The sequence below is a fragment of the Enoplosus armatus genome, chromosome 10 (assembly GCF_043641665.1).
Source record: "Enoplosus armatus isolate fEnoArm2 chromosome 10, fEnoArm2.hap1, whole genome shotgun sequence".
NCBI classification, from domain to species: domain Eukaryota; kingdom Metazoa; phylum Chordata; class Actinopteri; order Centrarchiformes; family Enoplosidae; genus Enoplosus; species Enoplosus armatus.
The window spans coordinates 18,684,153-18,707,601 of NC_092189.1; the positions used below are offsets into that span (position 1 = coordinate 18,684,153).

Consider the following 23,449-nt stretch of genomic DNA (forward strand, 5'->3'; position numbering starts at 1 on the left):
ACCCCAAACCTCATTGGAAACCAGCCCCAACAAACTTTCTTCCTTTCTCTCTTTCTCAGGTGTCCATCTTGTTGTTCCTATGTGCGCTGATGAATCTGACCACTATGTAAAATCTTGTGTAAAATGATATACTGAGATAAGATTAAGATTTCAGCCGTTTTACATTACAGCACTCTGTGAAAGACACACTCAGCCATGTGTATGTGAGTGTAACAGTGGGGTGACTCTGTCCAGAGATGTTTAAACATAGAAAAATGCAGAAGTGTATATGCGAAATATGAAAGAGACTGTAGGCTTGCCATGTAGTTGATTGCATTTGCATTGAGTCAGTGTTTCTCTCTGCAGACATTCTTCAGGACAAAATCAAACAGTGAGAACTTTACAAGGGCGTGTCTAAACAGCCATGTGACAGGAAGTGATACATTGAAATCACCTGGTAACTTTAGTTACACATGTGGTCGTTGTTCAGCATGTATTTTTGCACATAAATCTTTAAACTCAAGTAGGAAAATGTCCAAATATATTCATATGGATAATTCATATATGCCCATTTTTGTGATACTCATTGGCCTGCAGACCAGAGCTTTGAAACCAACTACTTGTCAGGCCCCAGTTCTTTGTATATTTTGAATCCCTTTTAGAGATTCAGTTTTTTGGTATTGTTGTTGTATTGTAATTATAAGACTTTTAAGAAGGTGTTGCAGCCTTCAGATAAGATGCCACACCTGTATACCTGCACCAAGACGTGTTTAACGAAATTTATTAACAAAATGTGCATCTCATACCGCCAACAGAGACAGCTGGTGGTCATATTGTGCCCTCTCTCTTTTCCTGTACAAAACTTATAATACATCCAAAATTACAAAGTACAAATCAGAATTAAGTTGAAATTAAAGCACATCAGAACAGCAAGAATAAGCGTATATCAAAATGATTATGGTACAGTTCCAAATGGAGACACATGTTCATTTATTTTCCTCTAGAAACGGCTTTAACTGAAAAAAAATTATTGAAACATTGCATTAGTAGCTCTCCCTTTGACATGTTTTGAAACATCTGTTGATAGAGTCACCCTGAACAGCTGGAGTGTGTTCTTTTATTTTTAAATACTTCTTCCAATGTTGGAGGGATGGAAAAGTAAGTAACGGTAAAAGTTTCCTCAATCAGTGCTATGTTTTTCTGTGAAGACCGTCAACCCATTTACCTTTTTTCACTCATTTCACACGTTAAAAGTTTGGGGGGTTTTTGTCAAAGCTAATGGACTGCCAATAGAAATACTGTGTATATGTGCACTTACCACTAGCATGTACATGGAATGATATTAGTGTTGAAAGTATAGTAACTTTTAGATGATTTAGTGAGAATGCTTTGGACCGCACAGTAGCTCTAGCAACACATTGGCCCACTAAACATTGTAAATGCTAAATTGTCTCAAGATTCAAAAAGAAAGTGTGTTTCTAATTTATTTTGTTTTTTTTCTTCATATAATTGGGCATTATACTGCATGAGTGGATTTTGTGTTATAGTAGTAATGTAAGCTATGTAGCAAATACCATGCTCATGTCATTGTAAGATACTGTATTTATACACGCTGATGGAATATACAAAATTTTATTGATAATCTTTGAATCGACAATCTTGTACAGTCTATTGTCATTTAGGTTAAAAATGTGTTTTGTCTCATTGTAATCATTTTATTGGTGCCATTAAAAAAAGTGAAGTCTATGTATAATTGTCTTTGTTCTTAAATATTCAATCTAAGCATCTTACACCTGAGCAGTGCATTTGACAGTAGGAACAAGATACTTATTATCTATGAGTATCTATTAATTATCGATCAGATATTCTTTTTCGTTATTCTACCATGTCCATTCTGTCTCTCACTCCCTCCATTCTGCCTCTCTCCGTCACATCACAGGAAGAGATTCCAGTACAATACCTCACTGTACCATGGGACTGTCTTTAAGTGAATGTCCTTCTCTAAATAGTTGTAGCCCTTCAATTGTGAGAGCTGCAGCCGGCATTTCATCTGTCAACATGTCTGTCTGCAGAGATGACAGATGGACAAGCGGTGCGTGCGGATGGAGGGTGTGAAGGCCCAACATCTCTCTGACTCATTTAGGTGAAGATGATGATGAAAGAAAACACTGTTGAAAGGATGGGGCACTGCAACAGGATGGGACATGGGAACAGAATAATAATAATGAACAACTTTTTAGGTTTTTAGCTGCATGTTTGTGTTTTTGCGCTGCACTTCTGAGAGGCTGCTTGACTGTGAGACATGCTTTGACTTTGTGCTGATGAAGTTGAGTATCTGTAGGTGGCGCTCCTTAATTGGTCTGTTTAGTATCACCATCTTTTTTTTTGGTGTTGAGCAGGTAGTGTACAGCGGGTTTAGAGCCTTTTTGTTATAAACAGGGTTAATGAGAGCCGTGAGAGTGAACCAAAACAATAAAGTTACAGGAAGTAAAATCAAAACAATGAGCTGAAGGTGGCTAAAACGCTCCGTAGAGCTGAGGGTTACTGTTAGGAGCATAAAGCACATCACTTCCTGTGTGGCAGCCTATCAGACACCACATGTTTATAACAATATAGTTTCAATGAACTGGCTTTAACTTCAGTCAGTATCTTTAAGTTCAATGTATCAGTAAATTATGGTGAGTTAACAGGCATTTATTTTTATGACAATGTCATTATTACTTTGCTAGATTCCAAAGTTGAATTTGAACATAACGTTTCAACTATTAAACTATAGATAAACAATAAATAAGACACATTAAAATACATTCTGATAGACAGTCATACAGGAAAGGACAGCAAACATGTTCTGTAACTGCTTTGCTGTCCTTCTTTCCCCAAATGTCCTTTAAATTGGATCAGACGTCGCATATAAAATGGCCATGACTCATATGTATAGTTTCCTCTCATGTATTGGAGGTTTTGACCAAAATAGGATCATTAATACACATATACTGTTTCACAACTGATTGGATAGTGAGGTTGAAGATTGAGTAAGGGGTAGAGGGGCTCTGGAAAAGAAAAGAAGTTTGAGAAAATTAACAGTGAAAATATACAAAGAAGCAAAAGGAATCTGTGGTTTTGAAATTTTTTGCAAAGTCAACAGTTACTCATGACCATATGACCTAACCCAGGGATTTACAAATCCTGGCTCCCATGGATTTCAATACATCTGGTAGGCTTCACTGGTAATACATAAATAACAGAGGTAGTGATATGTAAGATTTAGAGCTATGGAAGACGTGTTACATTCTACATTTTTCTAAGTGTGAGATAAGAGCAACGGAAAACTAGCCTGATAAAAGATACTGTACAAGGCAAATATGTGACTTTCCCAGGTTGTTTTCATCCTTGACATTTTTCTTATCTCAGAGATTAGCCTTTTCCTGCTTTTTTTTGTGTTCCTGGTTATCTCCTGTGAATTTGATTGACTTGAAGAGTTGGGGGGAGGAAGACGGGGAGGACAGACAGAGGAGATAAAGAGAAGCGGGGAGGACGAGGATGACACGGAGCTGAGCTGCTGACAGATGTGTTGAGCTCACTGCTGCTCTGCACTGATGAGAGGAGATGAGAAAATGGAGAAGAGATCAGCGAAGAGAGTGGAAGTGTCGAATGAGAGGGGAAAGAAATGTGCAGAACAGGAAGGGAAGAGAAAACGTCACAGAGGCCCGATGCCTTCTGTCCCATCTGTCTTTACTTCTACTTACATTTGGATCAAATTCATTGTTTATTAATGTTGAAATTAAAAAGTTCTATAACTTTTCCAGGCATTAATAGTAATCTTAAAAAGAGTGACCTACACTTTCAAAGAATCTAACAGTGTAATAACTCTCAGTTTCTAAATATATAATTTAGTGTTATGATTCTGGTGCAGCACTCAGAAGTATCCACTGTGTACTTTTATTTAGCCTTTGCTTAACCAGGTGAAAGATGAGATTATAAGCTTTTCCAAGAGAGGTCAGGCCAAGAAGTCAACATACAGTAAAGGTTTCCCAACAATAAACACATAGAATATCAGGCCAAGGATCCTGTTACATAAAAGAGCCGAGATTATCCCGTTAAAACCTGCATGCAGGTATTTGAAGTCTCAAGTGACCATCCAAATCAATTAGAAACAATAACAAAAACATTGTTGACCAATCCACAATGTAATCAGTGTAACTAATGTGAACATTGTGAGCTGCCTTATTTTAAAGTCTACTGTGTGTAAGTTCACAAGGTGAACCAATTGTGAAAGAAAACATTCACAATTGGAACATTTATTTCATTGCTCAATATAAACCCTTTTTATGTAAACTGTCTCTATCGCAGATTATGAAATCCTTTTGCTGTGATTGAGATTTTCTTTGGACGGATGGTTGAATCCGTTTAGTGAAGTCTGCTGAAATTCTGTGAATCATGAAACTTTGTTACTTTGGCTTCTTATATCCTGATTATAAACAGTCCTGAGTGTACCATCCTTATTTATAAAGTTATGGAGGTTAGGTAGTAATTTGAGAAAAACATATAATAACTAACAAATTAAAAAAGGAAAACCATATACAGTTGGGTAGTAATATAAGGTACCTGTGAAGTATAAGAGATAAATACCAAGAGCAGTTAATAAAAGTATGTTTTTAAAGGAGTCTTGTATGAAGCTGACAGGTATCCTCAAACTGTTAAGTCTTGAAAGTGAATCTAGAGGCTCACATAAGTCCTGCTTTGTGAAAAGTTATTATCACAGTATTTACAGAGTTTACATGACAATTCAGAGTGTCTGTAGGTTAACCTGGATGAAACGTGTAGCCTTCATATGTTGTAATCTGATGAGTTCCAGTGGGCTGTTGTTGTTTAAGTAGACAAGCGTGAATCAACTGAAATCCACTGTCATAGAGATATTACGTAGTAATTTGAACATCCCTCACACAGAAAATATTTTGTTGTTTTACAGAGAGATAACTCAAAGGGGATACTTTAAAATATTGTTTATAAAGAAAAAATGACAACAGAAAAAAAGTCTGTGGCAGTGTTGTACATTTTCATTGAAACTTTTTGTGAATGAAACCTTCAGCCTTTTAGAGTTTGTGGTTTTTGCAGGCCTTTGGGCTCCCGTGTGTGTCACTGTATGGCTGGCTGAGCAGAAGGGTGTGAATTCACGGAGGACATTCCTGAGCTGGTGAGATGTAGGATGGGTCCTTTGTTGGGTTTCGATATTTTGACTTGAACCTTCAGTCAACATCAGTAGTTTCATATAGCAAAGTTTGTTTGTTTGTTTTTTACAATTGGTGGTGGTTTGACTCTATTTAAATAGTTTGACTTCAATCACCAGAAATAATGTGTCGTTGCCTCATACCAAAGAGACAGGAGGCCAAAAATGTAGGTTTTGCAAGTCCAGTTTCCTCTGGGTGTTGAGTATACTTTTACCAGACTTTATTTTTGAGAAAGTAAGTATCACAATTATGGATGAAGGTTTGTCCTTCTCTATTGCAGCCCCACTTCCTCTGGCCAATACGATGGCTGCATTTGGACTTTTAGACCTTGAGGTCTTGCAGGACTCACTCTCAGAGGGTTCTGGTGTGCGGTTGGCTGGTTTAAAAGGGTGTGAACCCATGGAGGAGATTCCTGGGCGCTTGAGTCAACAGCAGCTGTGGTTAGTGATGAAGAGAAGCTGTCCAAGGAGCTTTTTACCGGCAACTGTCTTTTCACGGTGAAAGGACGGCTCAGGTGAATGGAGTCAGTGACCATGAAGGACTCACACACAGACGCACAGCTGGGGGGAAAAAAAACACATCTACACATAGAAGCCAGAATGATACCTATACATACACACACTCACCTGGAAAAGAGACTGACACAGTTTAGTAAAATGCATATGCAACATGTGCACACAGCTACACATGGATGTTTGAACACACAAAAGCGCAGATGCATGCATCACACACACACACACACACTCACACTCATACATACACACAGACACCTGGCTGGCATTGAGGCGCTGTTCTGTTTGCATACCTCTCCCTCTCTCCACTCATCCTCCACACAGCCACAAAGCCGCCATTAAAACTAGGAAAACAAAAACACAAAAAGAGGCTAAAAGGGGGCAACAGGCGGCTTCCATCCTTCTTCCACCCATCCCTCCCTTCCACCCTTCCTCCCTCTCTGTGTCTCTCTGTACCAAATGTTTACCTTCCCCCCCCTGAAAAGAGAGGGATGTGGACAGACAGGGTGAGAAAAGAAAGAAATCTGGCAGAGGGGAAGGGAGCCAAGGCCTTTAAAGTCTGCCACAGAGCCGTGACAAAAGCCTCCTAATCTCGGTGTTGTCTTTCGGCCCCTTTTTCTCCCCGCACATCCTGCCAAGTGTGTGTCTCTGTGTGAGTGTGTGTGCGTAAGAGAGAAAAAGAGAGGAAGAAAGCCAGAGTCAGTGTGTGTTATGCAAGCAAACGTGTGTGTGTGTATATTTCTTAGAGAAAGTAGTAAAAAGGCAAGGCAAGTTGCTGTGCATTTGTGTGAAAAGATATTGTGTGTAATAATAATATTGTGTGCGTGTGTGTGTGTGTGTGTATGACAGGAAAGGAATCTTTCCACAGCCGTGCTGACATCACTCAAGCATGCATGGGACAGTTGGAGGAGGCCGGGCCCCTTCAAAGGCAACAGCCTGCCTGCCTTCACATGTGGGATGCCTGTTTAAGTGAGTGTGTGTGTATTGAAGAGAATACGAGTGGTCCAGGTCGCCCATCCTCACCTGTTCCTCTTTGATTCATAAACCACTCCTATTCAGCGCTCTTCTGCTAAAAGGTGTGTTTTCGTGTGTGTGTCCAACAGTTCCTCGATCTCATCCTTTACACCCTCTTCAAAACCAGCAGATGTGAACAGACGTGTGTGTGTGTGACCTCCTGAGCGTTCCTTCCTCATCCTGTCGATCTCTATCAGAGGCAGCTGTGGTCCAAAGGCCTTCACACACAGCAGAGGAATGCATACTGGAGCTATCGTGATATATACCAGACTGAGGTAGACTATAGTGCCATCTACAGACCGATCAATTTAACGTCAAGTCAGCGCAGCGTACAGTAACTCCAATTTACTTCCATATGTTCTATAAATGATTTCACTCAACCATTGGCAGAAGGAATGCAACATCACACATGATGAAACTGATCGTCAGAGCAATAAACCTTTTTGCATTAAATCAGAAACAATTTATTCAACAACTTTTGTTTGTTTTAAATGACAATTTTCACATTTTCATTGATGTAAAATTATGACACAATTTGATCATATCATCACAATGATAATGTTGAATTATTATCCAGTCCTACATGAAACCCACCAAAACAATTCAACTACTACCAGGGAAAGAACATTTTTGTGGGTCCTTAAAAGATGGATTTTGCTTTGTGTCGTTAGTTATGGAGATATGGAGGATTTTTGGAGGTATTCCACTATGTGATTGTTAATATTGGCAAAAAGAAAGGAAAGAGAAATACTTTGAAGCATGTTTAACAGTACATGCATTAAGAAAAATCCCAGCCAGGATGTCCCATGTAATGACGCACTAGGATGCTCAATCGTTTTGGCTTGTGACCCCTAAAAGGAAGACATACATACCTGCATACAAGATACATGATGAACCCTTCCCAGTTTCATCTTCATAGTTTTTTGATTCTTAAAACGTTTCTGCATGTCACAAGAAAATTATTTGAGAAAAAAAAACAATTTATAACCATCATTTTGTGCATCTTTCCTGCTTTGTTGATCATCTCATTACTCCTCAGATTTATCGTGCAAATCACTGAGGGGCACTGCTCTTGACCGTTAATTATAACTGATCTACATGAGGTAGACATGGTTTATGGTGGATCATCAAACAGCTGGACACTAAAAGTACAGAACCTTACATGCATACATTATAATAAAGGTTTGGTTTCAGAGAAAGGGTTAGGGTTAGGGTCTGAAATAAATCCTCCCTGGTGGCCTTTTGGGTATATTTTAAACAAAAACATCTTCATTAGATTATTTCCATTTTTTCAACCCCAATGTTAAACAGTAAAGACGATGGGGATCACAGATTATACACTGTAGGCTTAGACAGGAACACTTTCTGTTCACCTTAGAAAGACAAATAGCTTCAGTGTGAAATCATTTAGTTCATGTCGTGTCTTGCCTAGAGGGGATTACACGTACAGCACCAAAGGTACGAGACTGAAATACTGAGTGACAAAGTGTGAAATCTGGATCAGATTAAGAGAGAAGCTTCTCTCTCACACAGGAAGATGGAGATGGAGAGAGGGAGGGAGGGGTGGACAAGCTGTGGGAACACGCTGCTGAATAATTACCACTGACATCAGAATAGTTTTCTTTAGCTCTCTGAAGTGGCAGGGCTCATTTGTACTGCCTGGAGCCATGCAGAGGTGTGTGTGAGAGTGTGTATGCAGAGGAGAAAGTAGGAAGGGGAGAGAGATAAAGCGGTGAGACGGAGATGTCTTAAGTGCGTGAGAAAAGAATAATGTGACTTTAAAAGAAAAGTGCAATATTACTGTAATAGTGAGAGATACAGAGGTACAGAGATGACCCAATGTGTGTGTGCGTGTGTGCATAAGGGAGAGATTATTCTGATTTAGTCTTCTCCCTGTCAGTGTGTGACACCATGACAGCTTAGTCTGCCCCAGGGAGCCATTTCTCTCTAAGTGGACCTTAAAAAACAGGAAACGACTTCAATCCCAATGGAGCGCAGAGGAGGATCAGGCCTACTGACTCTGTACAATACCGTTTAACTTCACACGCACACGCACACACACACACACGCTAGTAAGTGCCTGAATATAGCGTGCACAAAAACCTGGAACACACACACACACACACACAGTCACACCTGAGCCCTCTTCAATAGACACCATTCACCACCCTGACAAGCAGGGACAATAGAGGCAAAAACGCAGGTCGACAAAGAGAGAATCGACCTGCCTGAACACATCTGGCCGCCCTTGCCACCCGCTTCAGTGCATCAGCTTTTCCTTGTTGTGATGACTTCAGGTGATATCATGTTTCTATTTGGCTACACTTTGCTTTGCCTTCACTTGCAGGTGTTTTGTAACAAGATTTGAGGGTGAAATCACGAGTCGAGTTACTGAACTTACATGCAGCAGGCCAAGAGTGCGGAAACTATTGTTGAGGGTGGTAGTTAACTATATAGCTGCCTGAAGGCTTTCTTGATGTTGCTGTAGCATTTGTCTGTCAGCCTTGAAGTTTAGTCTTGTAGAAACCAGTAAATGGACGTATTTTTTCGTGAAAATAATCCCGGTTTATCTTTGTAAATTGAGCAGGTGCTGGTGCAGCAGAGTGAGTGTCACGTCAAATTGTGCCTTCGGCTAGAGACTTGTAAGGCTCTGTGGGTTGAGGCCTGTAGGTCTCTCTGCTAGATTAGTGAAAGTAATTCACTTTCAAAACAACACGGCTAAACAACTCTTGGACCAAATCTTGGACCACATATCAGTCACCAACACAAAAACAAGCATTGTGTTTCATCTGGATAAATACAGTATGATGCCAGGATGATCAAAAGACAATACTGTATACCATATTTCATTCAACAGCAACAAGGCTCTGTTTAATTGATTGTGAGACAAAAAAACTTCAACAACAATTCGTACAGTACAGTACGACACATCCCGGCCCCGATTCAAGCCAAATACATTTAATTTCACCTGTCGATAAAACACGACACACAAACTGGCTGGTGACTCATTTCAGATTGTGAGAGACATAAATATGTCTATATACAGTACATATGTCATTGGCCAGGTGTATGTCCTCTAAAGGCTTCATGGCGTGTGTGTTTGTTAAGGAGGAGGGTAGACCAGGGAGGACATGGAGTGTCTGAAGGAGGAGAGAGGTTTGAAGATGGGAGACTTCCATCCAGAACTCTGGCCATATGAAATATCTGGCGTCACCGGTGATCCTTGAAAACGACTGGGAGGAGAGGAGAAGAGACGAGAGGAAAGGAGAGGAGAGGAGATGAGAGGAGAGGAGAGGAGACGAGATGAGAGGAGAGGAGAGGTAGTTGAAATAGAAACTGCCAGCCCATATTTACATGGCAAGCAACATGATCAACTAATGATAATTCCTTTTACTTCCTTTTGTTATTGTCAACAAATGCCATGAAATGACCAAAACCAACACTGCGTTAGTCTGTCTCCAAATACTTTCCAACTTTAAACATTTTATTTATTTAATTTTTATGTGTATAGGGACAAGTATGTAGCATAAATCAATGCCACACACCACAGCATTTATAGCCTAAGCTAATTTGCAATGCCCGTCCATAGATGGGCCTTTAAAATACATAAAACTCAACGACAAATACACAAGAGACAATACAAAACACAGATTGGTCAACAGTAGAGACAAAACAATACAAGACACAAACTAATAGAATAAAGCACCATAAAACAACATCTTTAAAATGATTATTTTTAAAAAGGAAATTCCTAAAACTAGAAAATGTCAATCAGGAATAAATAATGTATTTGTTGGAGACTATTTTCAGCCAAAGATTTGGTATGTTCTTGCATAGTGCCCATGTTCATGCTAATAAAGGTACATTTGACCCAGTGCAACAGTGTGGCTCACTGATGTGTTTTTAATAGTTGGAGCTCTACAGCGCAGAGGAATAAGCTCTATCAGGCTTTAGCCACACAGGCAATACTTGTTAGTGGGATCAATTCATTGTTAGTTTTGATATTTTCATGGGATTTGTTCACAATAAGAAAAATAGCAGGTTAATCAAGCTATTGAATGCAAAACTGATGCAGGTGGTTGGCTCAAAACTGTGTTGTTATTTAAGACAATTATATAGATGCATGTGCAGCCTCTTGTTAGACTCACAAACAGTCAAAAAAGTAGCTTACAGTGGAGTCGAAATAGCTTAACGTGTGAAAGTTAGGATATGTAAAATAATTAATCTGCATTGTTCTAATGTTATTAGGATAACATGAAATTAGTCACCTGACTGTGGCTGAGCGAGCTGAACGGTTGGCCAACGTGTTCTGATTGGACGATCTGTGAGGGACGGTTCCTAAACACCAGAGAGACCCAACGTTAATCCTTAATACAGGTCATACAGACTTCACACAACTCATAACGATTTTAAAAATTCATGAGATATTTCTGGGTCATTATAGGCTTATGTGTCTCTTCTTCCATCACATGGGTTTGCTGCAAGTTTCATTTGAAAAATCCTCCACGAAGATAAATGGGTGAGTCATCTCCCAGAGTAATTGGTATCTCACATTTTTTACTTCACACAGACTTAGATGTTGCTACCCAACCGGGTAAAACACCTACAGTGTGTACACAACCCTCAGCTACAGAGAGCTCTATAACAAATGGCACATGCCATCCTTATCCAGTAATAACAATAAATTAAATTGTCTGTTAAGCTTTTTGAATAGCCCAATAAATCTGCCACTGGTTAAATATTATGATTTCCTTCAATACAATATTGACTTAACCAAACACTCACAGAGACATAGTGAGGATCTAGACAATCCTAATAACATTTGAAGGCTGTCACTTGATTTATCTGCCACAATGGAGGTCAAATCCTTTAAGGGACTAAATTACGTAATCAAAGAGAAGGTGTAATCCTAAGCATAACAACAGCCCACATCTGTATTGGTTTAATCACTGTGGGTGGTAAACCGTAGAGTCCATAACCACCAAACAAGATTGGGTTGCAAGTTGGTGTTTGTCAGATGATTATGGTACAATTATGTCTGTGTCAATGTGACACCTTGTGTATAAATATGCAACTTTAGATGCATATCTTTGGCAGAGAGAGACACTGAGACTTAATTGTGTTTTATCCTAGGTAGCAAAACATTTTTCAAAGTGCCTTTAGTGCCATGCTTGAAATAAATTAAGCAAGGAGGGGTGTCAAACCACTAACCCTGAACTTACTGGTATAATGCTTTATGCATTCATGTAATGAAACAGATGCAGAGAGAAATCGCCCAAGCAGATCCAAAGTTATGAGCAAAAACCGACAACAGATCCTTCCTATGGTGAGTACCAAAAATCTAAAGTTTTATGAGAGGCAGAGGAAAGCACATACCCATTCGTCCATCTTGTGGAGGACTAATTAATGACAGTCTGGGGACAGTGTTAGGCTGAAAGACAGAGACACATCACAAATCTTGTCTTATCCTTAATGTACTAAAATCTTAAAGTGAATGTCAAGATGCTGTATAATCTTGACAGAGCTCATACATTATTACACAAACTGTGTAACACATACGGAAGGTGAAATAATAAAACTTACTTTCCTGAACAGATTCCTTTCATCTACCTCCATGTTTTCAGTGCTGCAAGACAAGAGAGCACACTTCATTAGTCTTGTAGAGTTCCTGAACTGTTTTTATTACAAGCCCAACATTTATGTAACAGCAACATTTATAGTTTTATTCAAATAAAGACAGATATTCACTATGTGAAATACTGACATTTACTTTTGAGGGGAATGTAAAACCAATTTCCCAACACACTTTTACAGCAGTAAATTACTAAAATTTTACAGAAAATGAAAAACAAAAAGACTTGTGTTACATAGTTGTTTATTCCATATTCAGTATTATACTTGTTTGTTTTTTACTGAAAACACTGAACCACTGCAAAATATCAAGAGGACTGGGGATTCTCTTTGCTTTACTGACTTTTTATTCAGATTTTTTATTCAATTCAGTGACAAAAATCTAAATATTTTGAAAAGCACTATATAATCTTTAAAATTATTTTAGCATTATATGTTCCAAATTAACTTTGCATGAGCAAACAAATCATCAATTTACTTTTAAAATCAAAACTGACCCTGCAGGCACCGCGGTAATACTGCAAATGGGGTTAATATCCGTCATCCATCATGTGTACTGCTTTCACTCAGTGGAAGAATCTAAAGTCTCAGTGGATAAAACAACATTTGTACTATTAAGCTCAAGCAGCCAATCAATCCTGTGTCAACGGTGTCTCGGAAACCCTATAGGGGATCCTGACTAAACCCAAGAGAAGCTTAGCTTATTCAGGTGTGTGTGTGTGTGTGTGTGTGTGTGTAGATAGCCGCAGGGCAGGGCAAAGCTATATAGCAGCTAAAGCTAACATAAGACATTGGGCTGAACCCAGGATATAATTTGTTTGCACTGTGAAATACCTCCTACATTCTCTCTCTTGCTTATATGGTGAGAGGTAATGAAGGGCAGAGTAAAAAGAAACAGGGATTGAGATGGGGTGAAAAGAGTGCAAATCAAAGATGAACGTAGAAGAAGGTTAAAGATGTTCAGAGATACAGTTAACGGTTAGAGAGAGAGACAACACTCACACATTAGTTGTCGAGGAGTGTCTTGAGAGGGACATGGGGGAGTTATATGGGATCTGTAGGACTGACACCAAACAAGAAACAGAAACACAACATTTACAACCACTGTATACTATTAATGATGATGAGACATTAGTGGTTAGGCAAGGAATGTATGAAAATACATGGTTCAGTGATATGACCACAAAGACGTGACTTGAGCCAGTATTATGGTCAGTCCTAATTGCAACCAGTGTCGCAAGAATTTCTGGTCTTGCTACATAAGCCTGCTAAGTGTGCCCTTTTCAGCCACTAGCCCATCCCACTTGGCTGAGAACTTTCTTATTAGTATTACTAAAAGAGTTTTGTGGAACACACATTACGCAACAATAAATACTCTTGACTGGTCAGCCTTTTTAAATAGATAAATTCTTAATGTTGAATCCTGATATGTACAATTTTGGGGATAATAATCATGATAATAATCTTTCTGTATCACTTAGTAATCGTTGTGAGTCTGGTCTGGTCCTTGAAAACACGGTCCTGACTTAGACTCAAGCCCATTTGGACTCAGTCAGACTTGGACTTAATGATATTAATGTTCATTATCTACATCATCACCATCAGCTTGGATCACGACACTGATGGCAGCAACAATGTACAGTATAATGATTGCATTGTATTTATGAAAATGTGAATGGCAGTTCAGGGTGTTTCAGATTAAATATGTGCCATACACAGAGACCAATACAATAGAGACATGAAATCATGAAATTGTTGTTTACCTGATTTATGTCCATGTGAAGTATGGGAACTGTGGCTCATCTGAGGCACTGATGAAACTTTGGCACTGCGTGAGAACAGTAAGAAAGAAGGTTAATCAGTTCCAACAAAACAGACATAGCTGCTTCCAAGCAGTATAAATTATAGGTGAAAAACTAAAACTAAATATGTTCTAACACTGTAGGCTGCAATATTTGTTGAAATTATTCTTCAGACACTTATTAATGTTTAATCCAGAACTTGCACTTGAATACAATAGGAAAGATAGCTTTTCTGGACTTTTCAAAGACCACGTCCCTTTAAACTAATTCAGTGTTGGTTGTGGTTGTAACAGGCCAGGAGCAGACGTGCCAGGAGTGACACCTACTGTAGCTGGAGGTGAGGCACAACAGCCAGCTGGTTGTAAATACCTTTATATGCTAAGATGCTGCCAAACTCAAAGAGCTACACACCACCACCATTTAATGCCAAATCATTACAGGTTTTACTACCTCCGTAGATCCTCATTTAGTCTTATATTTCATGAGAATCATGATGCATGACCATGCAGTGCAAAGACTTTTTTTGCGCAAATATTTTTCAGGATAGTCTGGTTTGTGGAACAGTTAAAGACTGGATAATTACACAACATAGTGGCTGTTAAAGTAGGCGAACTTACCAGCTGCAGATCAAATTTACGAGCATTAACAAACTGATTGCCCTATAAAAAATCTGAAGTTATATACAGTGCATCCGGAAAGTATTCACAGCGCTTCACTTTTTCCACATTTTGTTATGTTGCAGCCTTATACCAAAATGGATTAAATTCATTTTTTTCCTCAAAATTCTACACACAACACCCCATAATGACAACGTGAAAAAAGTTTTTTTGAGATTTTTGCAAATTTATTAAAAATAAAAAACCTGAGAAATCACATGTACATAAGTATTCACAGCCTTTGCTCAATACTTTGTTGATGCACCTTTGGCAGCAATTACAGCCTCAAGTCTTTTTGAATATGATGCCACAAGCTTGGCACACCTATCTTTGGGCAGTTTCACCCATTCCTCTTTGCAGCACCTCTCAAGCTCCATCAGGTTGGATGGGAAGCGTCGGTGCACAGCCATTTTCAGATCTCTCCAGAGATGTTCAATCGGATTCAAGTCTGGGCTCTGGCTGGGCCACTCAAGGACATTCACAGAGTTGTCCTGAAGCCACTCCTTTGATATCTTGGCTGTGTGCTTAGGGTCGTTGTCCTGCTGAAAGATAAACCGTTGCCCCAGTCTGAGGTCAAGAGCGCTCTGGAGCAGGTTTTCATCCAGGATGTCTCTGTACTTTGCTGCATTCATCTTTCCCTCTATCCTGACTAGTCTCCCAGTTCCTGCCGCTGAAAAACATCCCCACAGCATGATGCTGCCACCACCATGCTTCACTGTAGGGATGGTATTGGCCTGGTGATGAGCGGTACCTGGTTTCCTCCAAACGTGACGCCTGGCATTCACACCAAAGAGTTCAATCTTTGTCTCATCAGACCAGAGAATTTTGTTTCTCATGGTCTGAGAGTCCTTCAGGTGCCTTTTGGCAAACTCCAGGCGGGCTGCTATGTGCCTTTTACTAAGGAGTGGCTTCCGTCTGGCCACTCTACCATACAGGCCTGATTGGTGGATTGCTGCAGAGATGGTTGTCCTTCTGGAAGGTTCTCCTCTCTCCACAGAGGAACTCTGGAGCTCTGACAGAGTGACCATCGGGTTCTTGGTCACCTCCCTGACTAAGGCCCTTCTCCCCCGATTACTCAGTTTAGATGGCCGGCCAGCTCTAGGAAGAGTCCTGGTGGTTCCGAACTTCTTCCACTTACGGATGATGGAGGCCACTGTGCTCATTGGGACCTTCAAAGCAGCAGAAATTTTCCTGTAACCTTCCCCAGATTTGTGCCTCGAGACAATCCTGTCTCGGAGGTCTACAGACAATTCCTTTGACTTCATGCTTGGTTTGTGCTCTGACATGCACTGTCAACTGTGGGACCTTATATAGACAGGTGTGTGCCTTTCCAAATCATGTCCAATCAACTGAATTTACCACAGGTGGACTCCAATTAAGCTGCAGAAACATCTCAAGGATGATCAGTGGAAACAGGATGCACCTGAGCTCAATTTTGAGCTTCATGGCAAAGGCTGTGAATACTTATGTACATGTGATTTCTTAGTTTTTTATTTTTAATAAATTTGCAAAAATTTCAAAAAAACTTTTTTCACATTGTCAATATGGGGTGTTGTGTGTAGAATTTTGAGGAAAAAAATTAATTTAATCCATTTTGGAATAAGGGTGTAACATAACAAAATGTGGAAAAAGTGAAGCGCCGTGAATACTTTCCGGATGCACTGTATATTTAAGAGGTCTCGAATCTTGGAGAACGATAAAATTGTAACACATGAGCGATACTAGTAGTAAAAATGGCAGATGGGTTTTTAAGATGGATTACTCATCTTTTAATATCCCATCATCAGAACATCAGGGTGTATGTCTGAATCCAATATGATTATCTTCAATAAGTATCCACTTTATGCTGTACCTCTGATGCCGAAGAGAGTTTTCCAGCTTAGTAATGTAGTCGTTCTGTTCATGCAGCTTCCTTAAAGGGGAAAAAAATAAAAACTTTTCATAAACTTTAGAAATGTGTATGAAAATACATTTTAAACTTGTGGTTAAACTTACTTTGTCATCTGATGCATTTCTTGCTTCATCTTGACTAACATCTCTTCTAGTTTCTCATTCTGTAATAATGAGATAAAATTGTCAGTAATGCACTAGTACAGCAGGTGTGACTACATTATGCTGTAAGTAGTGTCTATATCTATTCTAGTAGGCAGCAAACAGGTTTTCTGCATAGCAAAATTAATGGAATGGAATAGGACTGAACCTCGAAAATATAGTCCATTACCAAATGAAGAAAAACAAACCCTCAAAGACATACACACACCAACAAATATCCACTGAAGCGACATAGATGTTTCTCACCCTTTGCTGGTAGTAAGTCAGTAGTCTCTTTTGATGTCTTGCCTGAAACATTAGGACCTGAGAAAAGGTAAGAAACAGTGCTATGTGAAGTCTACACAAATAAATAACATAAAAATAAACTTATGGCATAAATAACTCAACAAAACAGCTGTTTGAGTAAAGTATATTGAGTTGACTGAGACAGACTTAAATGGTGAACTGATATAGAGAAGATAAGAGAAAATGACCAAACCTTGCTGATTTCCGTGAAGTGTTTGGTTGCCACAACGTTGATATCGGAGAACAGGGCCTTCACCTCTGAGCTGCTCTGAAACAAAGAAATTTCACATCACTGCAATGACAGCAGAATTGTAAAATAATATCAGTCTGTTTCTAAAATTATAAAGTGGGATGTTATCCCAACCAAAGATGCCATCTAATAAGAAGAAAGATGCTTACTTTGTCAGAGAGAGGTGATATTTGGCATTTTGAGTTGCATATTAAACAATTGCTTTGTTTGCCTGAAAGAAAATGTTCAATTATAGAGACAAACAAGGAATGAATAAATTGCATAATCTTTCTAGGCTCATTCTGAATAGAGGACATGCAGACTCTAAATCCAATACAGGAACTGAACAAAAAGAGGTTCTCAAAATGCTTCCGCCTGAGACCCAGAATTAAGTGTAACCCATGGGTCTAACCCTGGAAACCAGAGCAAATTAAAATATAATCAAACTCTTGAGAGATTGAGATTAGACCCATCAGGAACAGACTAATTTCTTGTGAATATGATCAGTGGCTCCCAAAGTGGGACCAAGGGACCTCCAGGAGTACTTCAAGAGGTCCCAGATCCAATGTTGGATGGTGTAATTTCACACTTATTTAATTTGAGGATATGATGAGAAGCAACCACTGACATGCAAGACTGGATCAGAGACTTCACTGTCTGCTGTATCATAACAATGGCCAAGAACAATATAAAACTCAGTATGACAACAAATACTGTCTAAAATGTGGCTTCCTCGGGAAAAGTTTAGTTAATGGGGGACTCGTTTGTGTCCTTTGAGGGGGCGTAGGCATTTAAAAGTTTAGTTATAAGCTCCTGGTACACCTGCTTTAAAACTGAGTCATCAGCTCTGCAATGTCACTTGAAGTCCAACAGATGTCCCTGTCTAATCACGTTTTTACACGGCCTGGAGCAGCAGGCATGGTGCAACTGAAGTGAAGATTTACTTTACTTTGATTTGCTACATCTAAACAGACACAACGGCGATTGTTTTGACTGTTAGCATCATAAACCGTTTTCTACCTTTCTGATAACAGACACTACAGATGACATGGCCACAGGTTGTGACAGCCAGTTTACGGTCAGCACTGGGGGAAAGGAAGCAGGAGTTGCAGCACATCCAGTAAGACATTTGAACACCTGCAAGAAAATAAGACAAGCTAATTTATTTTACATAGTCATTGTTGCTAGGGGTTAGCTAGATTTGTTAACGCTATGTCAACAAACTAAGTTATATTACGGCTGTCACTTTCGTTAGGTTCTTTTCTGTACTTCTTTTAAGTTTAGGACAACTTTATAACACAGCTAGCCCCTTCTTACAGTTAAGTACATGTAGATAGATTACGTTACCTAGTTACGGCTAAATGCTAACTTGTAGCTAACCTAACTAGCGTTAACGGATCTATAGGAGCCAAGTTCAGAGGAGTAACGTTACCGTTGTGTTCCAACTGCGTAACGTTACGTACGTTACCCAGAGTCGTAACGTTTTGTCTGTGAATGAACCTTTACCTACTAACTGTCAGGCCAGCTTTACATTTCTTATATCGTTAACGTTACTACCACGTAACGTGTTTTTTTACACTAGCTAACTTAAAAGAATATCACCTCTAATATAACTAGCTAGCAAAGGTTAGCTAGCTAATTTAACGTCAGATGCCCATGTAAGGCTATCCTTGTTGGACGAAGTATTGAAACCTCTTTTCAAACTTTTTTATGAGGTAAGTTATGTATAAAAGCTATTGTTTAATTCATTTTGCTTATTGTTTTTAAAGGGAAATAATCACAAAACAATTCTGCGTCAAATAACTTTTATTATTTTTCCTTAGCATCCTGTGTTGTGTGTTCAGTCCTGATGAACATTAAGCATATTTGCTTTAAATGGGGCCAAACAGCATAAGGCCTGAGTTCACTGTAATCTTGGTTTGGGCTGATATCAACTGTTTATATTTCTGTTAAAATGATGATTATGGCAATGCAGAAGACAGAGTTTAAAGAGAGAGAGTTTACATCCATGTCTCACATCCATACACCTATTTTTCAAACATCATTATTTTAGCCAGACATAATTTTTAATCCTACATCCCATGTCACCAGCTGTTTGGCAGTAAGAGACCTTTTAATTTTTCAAAGTGTAAAGCAGCCTACAGTCTAGACGCTGGGACAGATATTGGCAGGAAACGCTATAAGGTCATCAGGCTTAGAGCTGACAGGTCAGAGGTCATCATCAGATGAGCTTCTTGGCGATGAAGAAGTCTTTGAGCCGTTTGATCTGCCAGAAACCGACCGACAGCAGAATAGAGGTCTGCACCACGGCCCACCATAGCACTTTACCGTTGGTGTCCTCACTGATCTGACGAAACGCCTCCTCTTTCTCCTGAATGAGAGAGGAGGCAATAAAAAAACATGGAGAAGAGAGACATGAAATCTGAAAGGTTTTTCAACAGCCAGATTATTTTTCAAATATAGTAAAATACTAATTTACCCTCTGGTACTCCTGCTGCCTGGTGATGTACATCATCTGATCTATGAGGTGGCTGAGGCTGTTCTCCAGAGCCTCCATGTTGTCTTTGGCCTTTTCAGTGTTGGGGTCAATCGAGTGCTCTCCCATCTGAACATCCAAATGTAGCTTCTGTGCAGCACAATGGAGGAAAGTCTATGATTAGTCTGCACACAACTGACAGACTTGACTCAGTGTGTGATATGATATTGTAATACTGCAAGACTGTATGTGTTGCTGCATTTTCCCCTCTGAGTTAAATTAATTTTGTGTTTGTGTCCATAGGTCTCACCAGCCTCTCTCCAGCAAAGACAGCAAACCTTGTGGAGTTGGTTTGGAAGCAAAGGTAGTGCTGACCAGAGGCGTGAGCTGTGAAGGTGAATTTACCAAATTTACCATAGCGTTTGGACATCAGAACCTAGAGAGCAGGAAAGACACTGTTAGGCCAAGTGGGCAAGCATATGAAAACGAGTCAAGTATAGCTGGTAGATTCTCTCATTGATGTTTGGTATTGCAAACATTTTCAAAAAGTTTAACTTGAAATGAAACGCTGAAGGATTTTTTTTTCTTATGTTGTCTTATGTAAAGTCTGTAAAGTCTTATGCTGTCAGACTTATTCATCAATAAAACCATGCAGTGCTAATCATCTCCTGTGAGTGCAGTACCTCATGGTTTGGGTCTCTGACTGTCACAGTGACGCCAAGGTGAGGGGAGTTGGTGAACGTCTTCAAATCCCAAGGCTCCAACAAGAAATAACCTGGAGGTAAGACACATGAGTGAATTCACATACACAATCACGTGCAGTAGTAGTCCAGGTCATTATCAAGCTTGTAACATTTGCAATAAGAATTAAAATTACATTAAAATTCATAATATTCAATGTTTGTACATAATAAAATATTTAATATATACATGCCTTGACATGTTACTGTTACAAATGTACACAAATGCTCTTATTTCTCTCATTGGACTAATTGTAGGAACTATTGAGTACTTCTGAGTACATTGTTGTTGAAGCACAGGAAAAATCAGTTTTTATGAAGTTGCTACTTAATGGGCAGTTTGGATGTAAAAATAAATGTTTTTTGCACTTGCTGAAATAAAAGACATACTATCATGGAAGTACATATAACAGTACTGTGTGATTCAACAATCACCTGGCAGTTCACAATACACTTTTCAAAATCTTATTCCACATTCATGATCTCTGTTGAGATTGTAAACGACACTCAGGAGGATTGTTCCCTCTCCAGGACTCACCGGTAACCAGCATGTCTTTAGGAATCTCCTCAATGATGCATTTTTCCTCCTGCTCTCCGAGATCAAAATACATGGCTGCTGCCAACATCAGGTAACACTGGAGGAGAAAGCCAATGCCTCGCAAACCCATTTTCAGTTAACAATAAGCTATTAAATTACAATACACTTGACAGTGACTAAATGTTTGGCCTGTAGCTCCAATTGACTTTTCTTTGGAGATCTGCAAATTTTAATTAAGATTGAGGTCTTTTTCAGCGACTATAGCCAAACACCCATGTCCTATAGTATATATTTAAAGTGGAGGGCTGTAAGGGAGACAGTTTGACTGTGGGAAACTCACAGGTGCTGCCTTGTGTGACGAGACATTGTGGTCATTTTGTGACTGGTTAACCTGGGAGCCAATAGCGAAGCTGGTAAGAATAGTGATTGACTGGGACTGACCACTTGCAACATACAAACATAATCCAACAGTGTGCTCATAATACACCAACATGAAAGTAGGAGTGGCACCATGACCGTTCAAACGCATCCCTGGCACATGCAATATTTTCTATTGCCATTACACAGAAAATATCTACCATTGAGTATAATAATATAAGTGCTTTGGGGCATGGTATTAAACATCTTAATGTTAATATTGCAGTAGACTTATTTCCACTGTCTGCTCTGCATTTACCACACATTTACCAAAAAGCTATGCCCTAAGGTATAAATCGCAAGCTATCAACAAGATGCAAGAAGGACAAGTTACATATCAAAGAAGGTGTTTATCTGCTTTGGTTGTCAATTTAGGGTACTATAGGGTGAGAATATGCATGAACACACTGTACTGTAGTATATAATGTTGACAAATTAGACAAATGCACTTTTCATTCTACTGATTTATTTCATATTTCTTGTGGATTTATAGTCTTTTTTTAAAATATGGTGTTCACCTTTCAACCTTTTAATCAGTAAGGATTACCACTGTCACCGCCTCTGTTACTACAGTATGACAGAGAGTGCCAATCTGTGAAAATTGTAATGCAAACCATTACATACAATAGTTGCCATATGTTTACGTTAGATGAGGTCACTTGTAGAGTAAACCCCCACACACAAAATAAACCCTTCTCATATTTAGCATCTGCAATAGTTGTTATTCCTCAAAGTAAGTAAAGAACCAGATTTCCTTCTCCCACTCTCATGTAGTTTTACAGAAAGTGTGAATACTGATACGTATCATAAATACTATCATTAATAATCTGCAATTCACTGTAAAACCACATAGTGCTGCTTATCACTCAGTTGGTTCATGCAGTGTTTCCTTCTGCCATTTTGAAAACATTTTAACAGACTTCTTGTAGACTTCCTGTAGCAACATTATTGATTTTGTTGTTTGTATATTATTACAGTATATGCTCATTTTCACTTTCTTCATGTATCCTGAGCATACCAAAACAAATTTACTAGAAACCTGGTTGGTATGGCAATAAAATCCCTTGTTGTGTATACACACCATAATGTATTTTTCATCATATACTGGATGTATACTTTATTCTTACCTCTCTCAGACTTAGCTGATGAAACTGCTGTTAAGAAAAGCAAGAAACTAGATCTGCTCCTCTCCTGTTTCTCCTGATTCTCTGTCTCAGTCATTTTCCTCTCCCACGTCATTCAAAACAGAAGGAGCTCCCTCATGCACCAGATATTTAGTTCTTATTGCTGTTCAATCTGTCATCTGCGGTTTCTATGTTGCTTAGTGAGAAAGTGGAGGTCACAAGTGATTTGATCTGTTTTACATATTTACGCCAATATCGTTCACTAAAGAAGCCATTTTTCGATCTGTTTCAAATTGAGATTTCTTCAACCTGCCCAGAAACCTCTTCTGAAAGAAAGAGCTCACTTTACGTGTAACTGGTGTCTGTTCTGCCTATTAAATGGGACTCCTGTTTCATACTGGGATGTGCCGCACTGGATGTCACAGTGAAGTGAGCTCTGAGAGGTTTCAGGCCTCGTGATCTAAATCAACATTTGGTGAACTGTTTTAAATAGTTGGTGAGCACATTCACTCGTTTTATGACCAACACTTCATCAGAGAGAATCCCAGCCAACACCGGGGCTTGAACTCAGGTCATCCAGTTAAAAGCATTTCTCTCTTCACTCAATTTGATCCTGCAGCCCCAGTGTTAGTAATATTACCTTGGGAGCCCAAATGTAAGTAAGCCCAAATGTGTGGTTGAGATTTAAAAGGTCAAACATTACACTGAGCAGAGGCACTAAAGAAGGATCTCAATCCATATCATGGAAAACAATTTTACTCACAAT

General features: G+C 39.2%; 2 protein-coding genes across 2 annotated transcripts; both read right to left on the reverse strand.

Annotated features, from left to right (window-relative positions):
- Positions 1-9,836: 9,836 nt before the first annotated feature.
- On the reverse strand, positions 9,837-18,517 carry rnf212 (ring finger protein 212). Its single transcript, XM_070913974.1, has 12 exons — positions 18,409-18,517; positions 17,559-17,620; positions 17,353-17,427; positions 17,121-17,177; positions 16,818-16,876; positions 16,675-16,734; positions 14,128-14,192; positions 13,367-13,427; positions 12,317-12,359; positions 12,110-12,164; positions 11,002-11,071; positions 9,837-9,966 (listed from the first exon to the last, which is right to left on the reverse strand). The coding sequence occupies exons 1-12, from the start codon at positions 18,515-18,517 to the stop codon at positions 9,837-9,839; spliced, it is 846 nt and encodes a 281-aa protein (XP_070770075.1).
- Positions 18,518-19,609: 1,092 nt separating this feature from the next.
- LOC139291562 (transmembrane emp24 domain-containing protein 11) lies at positions 19,610-21,272 on the reverse strand. The gene is made up of 5 exons (XM_070913629.1): positions 21,143-21,272; positions 20,548-20,639; positions 20,175-20,300; positions 19,868-20,014; positions 19,610-19,759 (listed from the first exon to the last, which is right to left on the reverse strand). Exons 1-5 carry the CDS (start codon positions 21,270-21,272, stop codon positions 19,610-19,612), a joined length of 645 nt encoding a protein of 214 aa, XP_070769730.1.
- Between the last annotated feature and the right edge of the window lie 2,177 nt (positions 21,273-23,449).

Bases quoted from the DNA above. Each gene is read 5' to 3' on its own strand.
- rnf212 (XM_070913974.1), bottom strand. From the start codon at position 18,517: ATGTCTTACTGGATGTGCTGCAACTCCTGCTTCCTTTCCCCCAGTGCT. The intron at 17,178-17,352 runs GTTTGGTCATTT...ACCTTTTCTCAG, and splicing joins ACTTCACGGAAATCAGCAAG to GTCCTAATGTTTCAGGCAAG. The intron at 14,193-16,674 runs GTACAGCATAAA...GTTCTCACGCAG, and splicing joins AACTCTCTTCGGCATCAGAG to TGCCAAAGTTTCATCAGTGC.
- LOC139291562 (XM_070913629.1), bottom strand. From the start codon at position 21,272: ATGGGTTTGCGAGGCATTGGCTTTCTCCTCCAGTGTTACCTGATGTTG. The intron at 20,640-21,142 runs GTGAGTCCTGGA...TCTTACCTCCAG, and splicing joins TAAAGACATGCTGGTTACCG to GTTATTTCTTGTTGGAGCCT. The intron at 20,301-20,547 runs GTACTGCACTCA...CCTGCTCTCTAG, and splicing joins TCAGAGACCCAAACCATGAG to GTTCTGATGTCCAAACGCTA.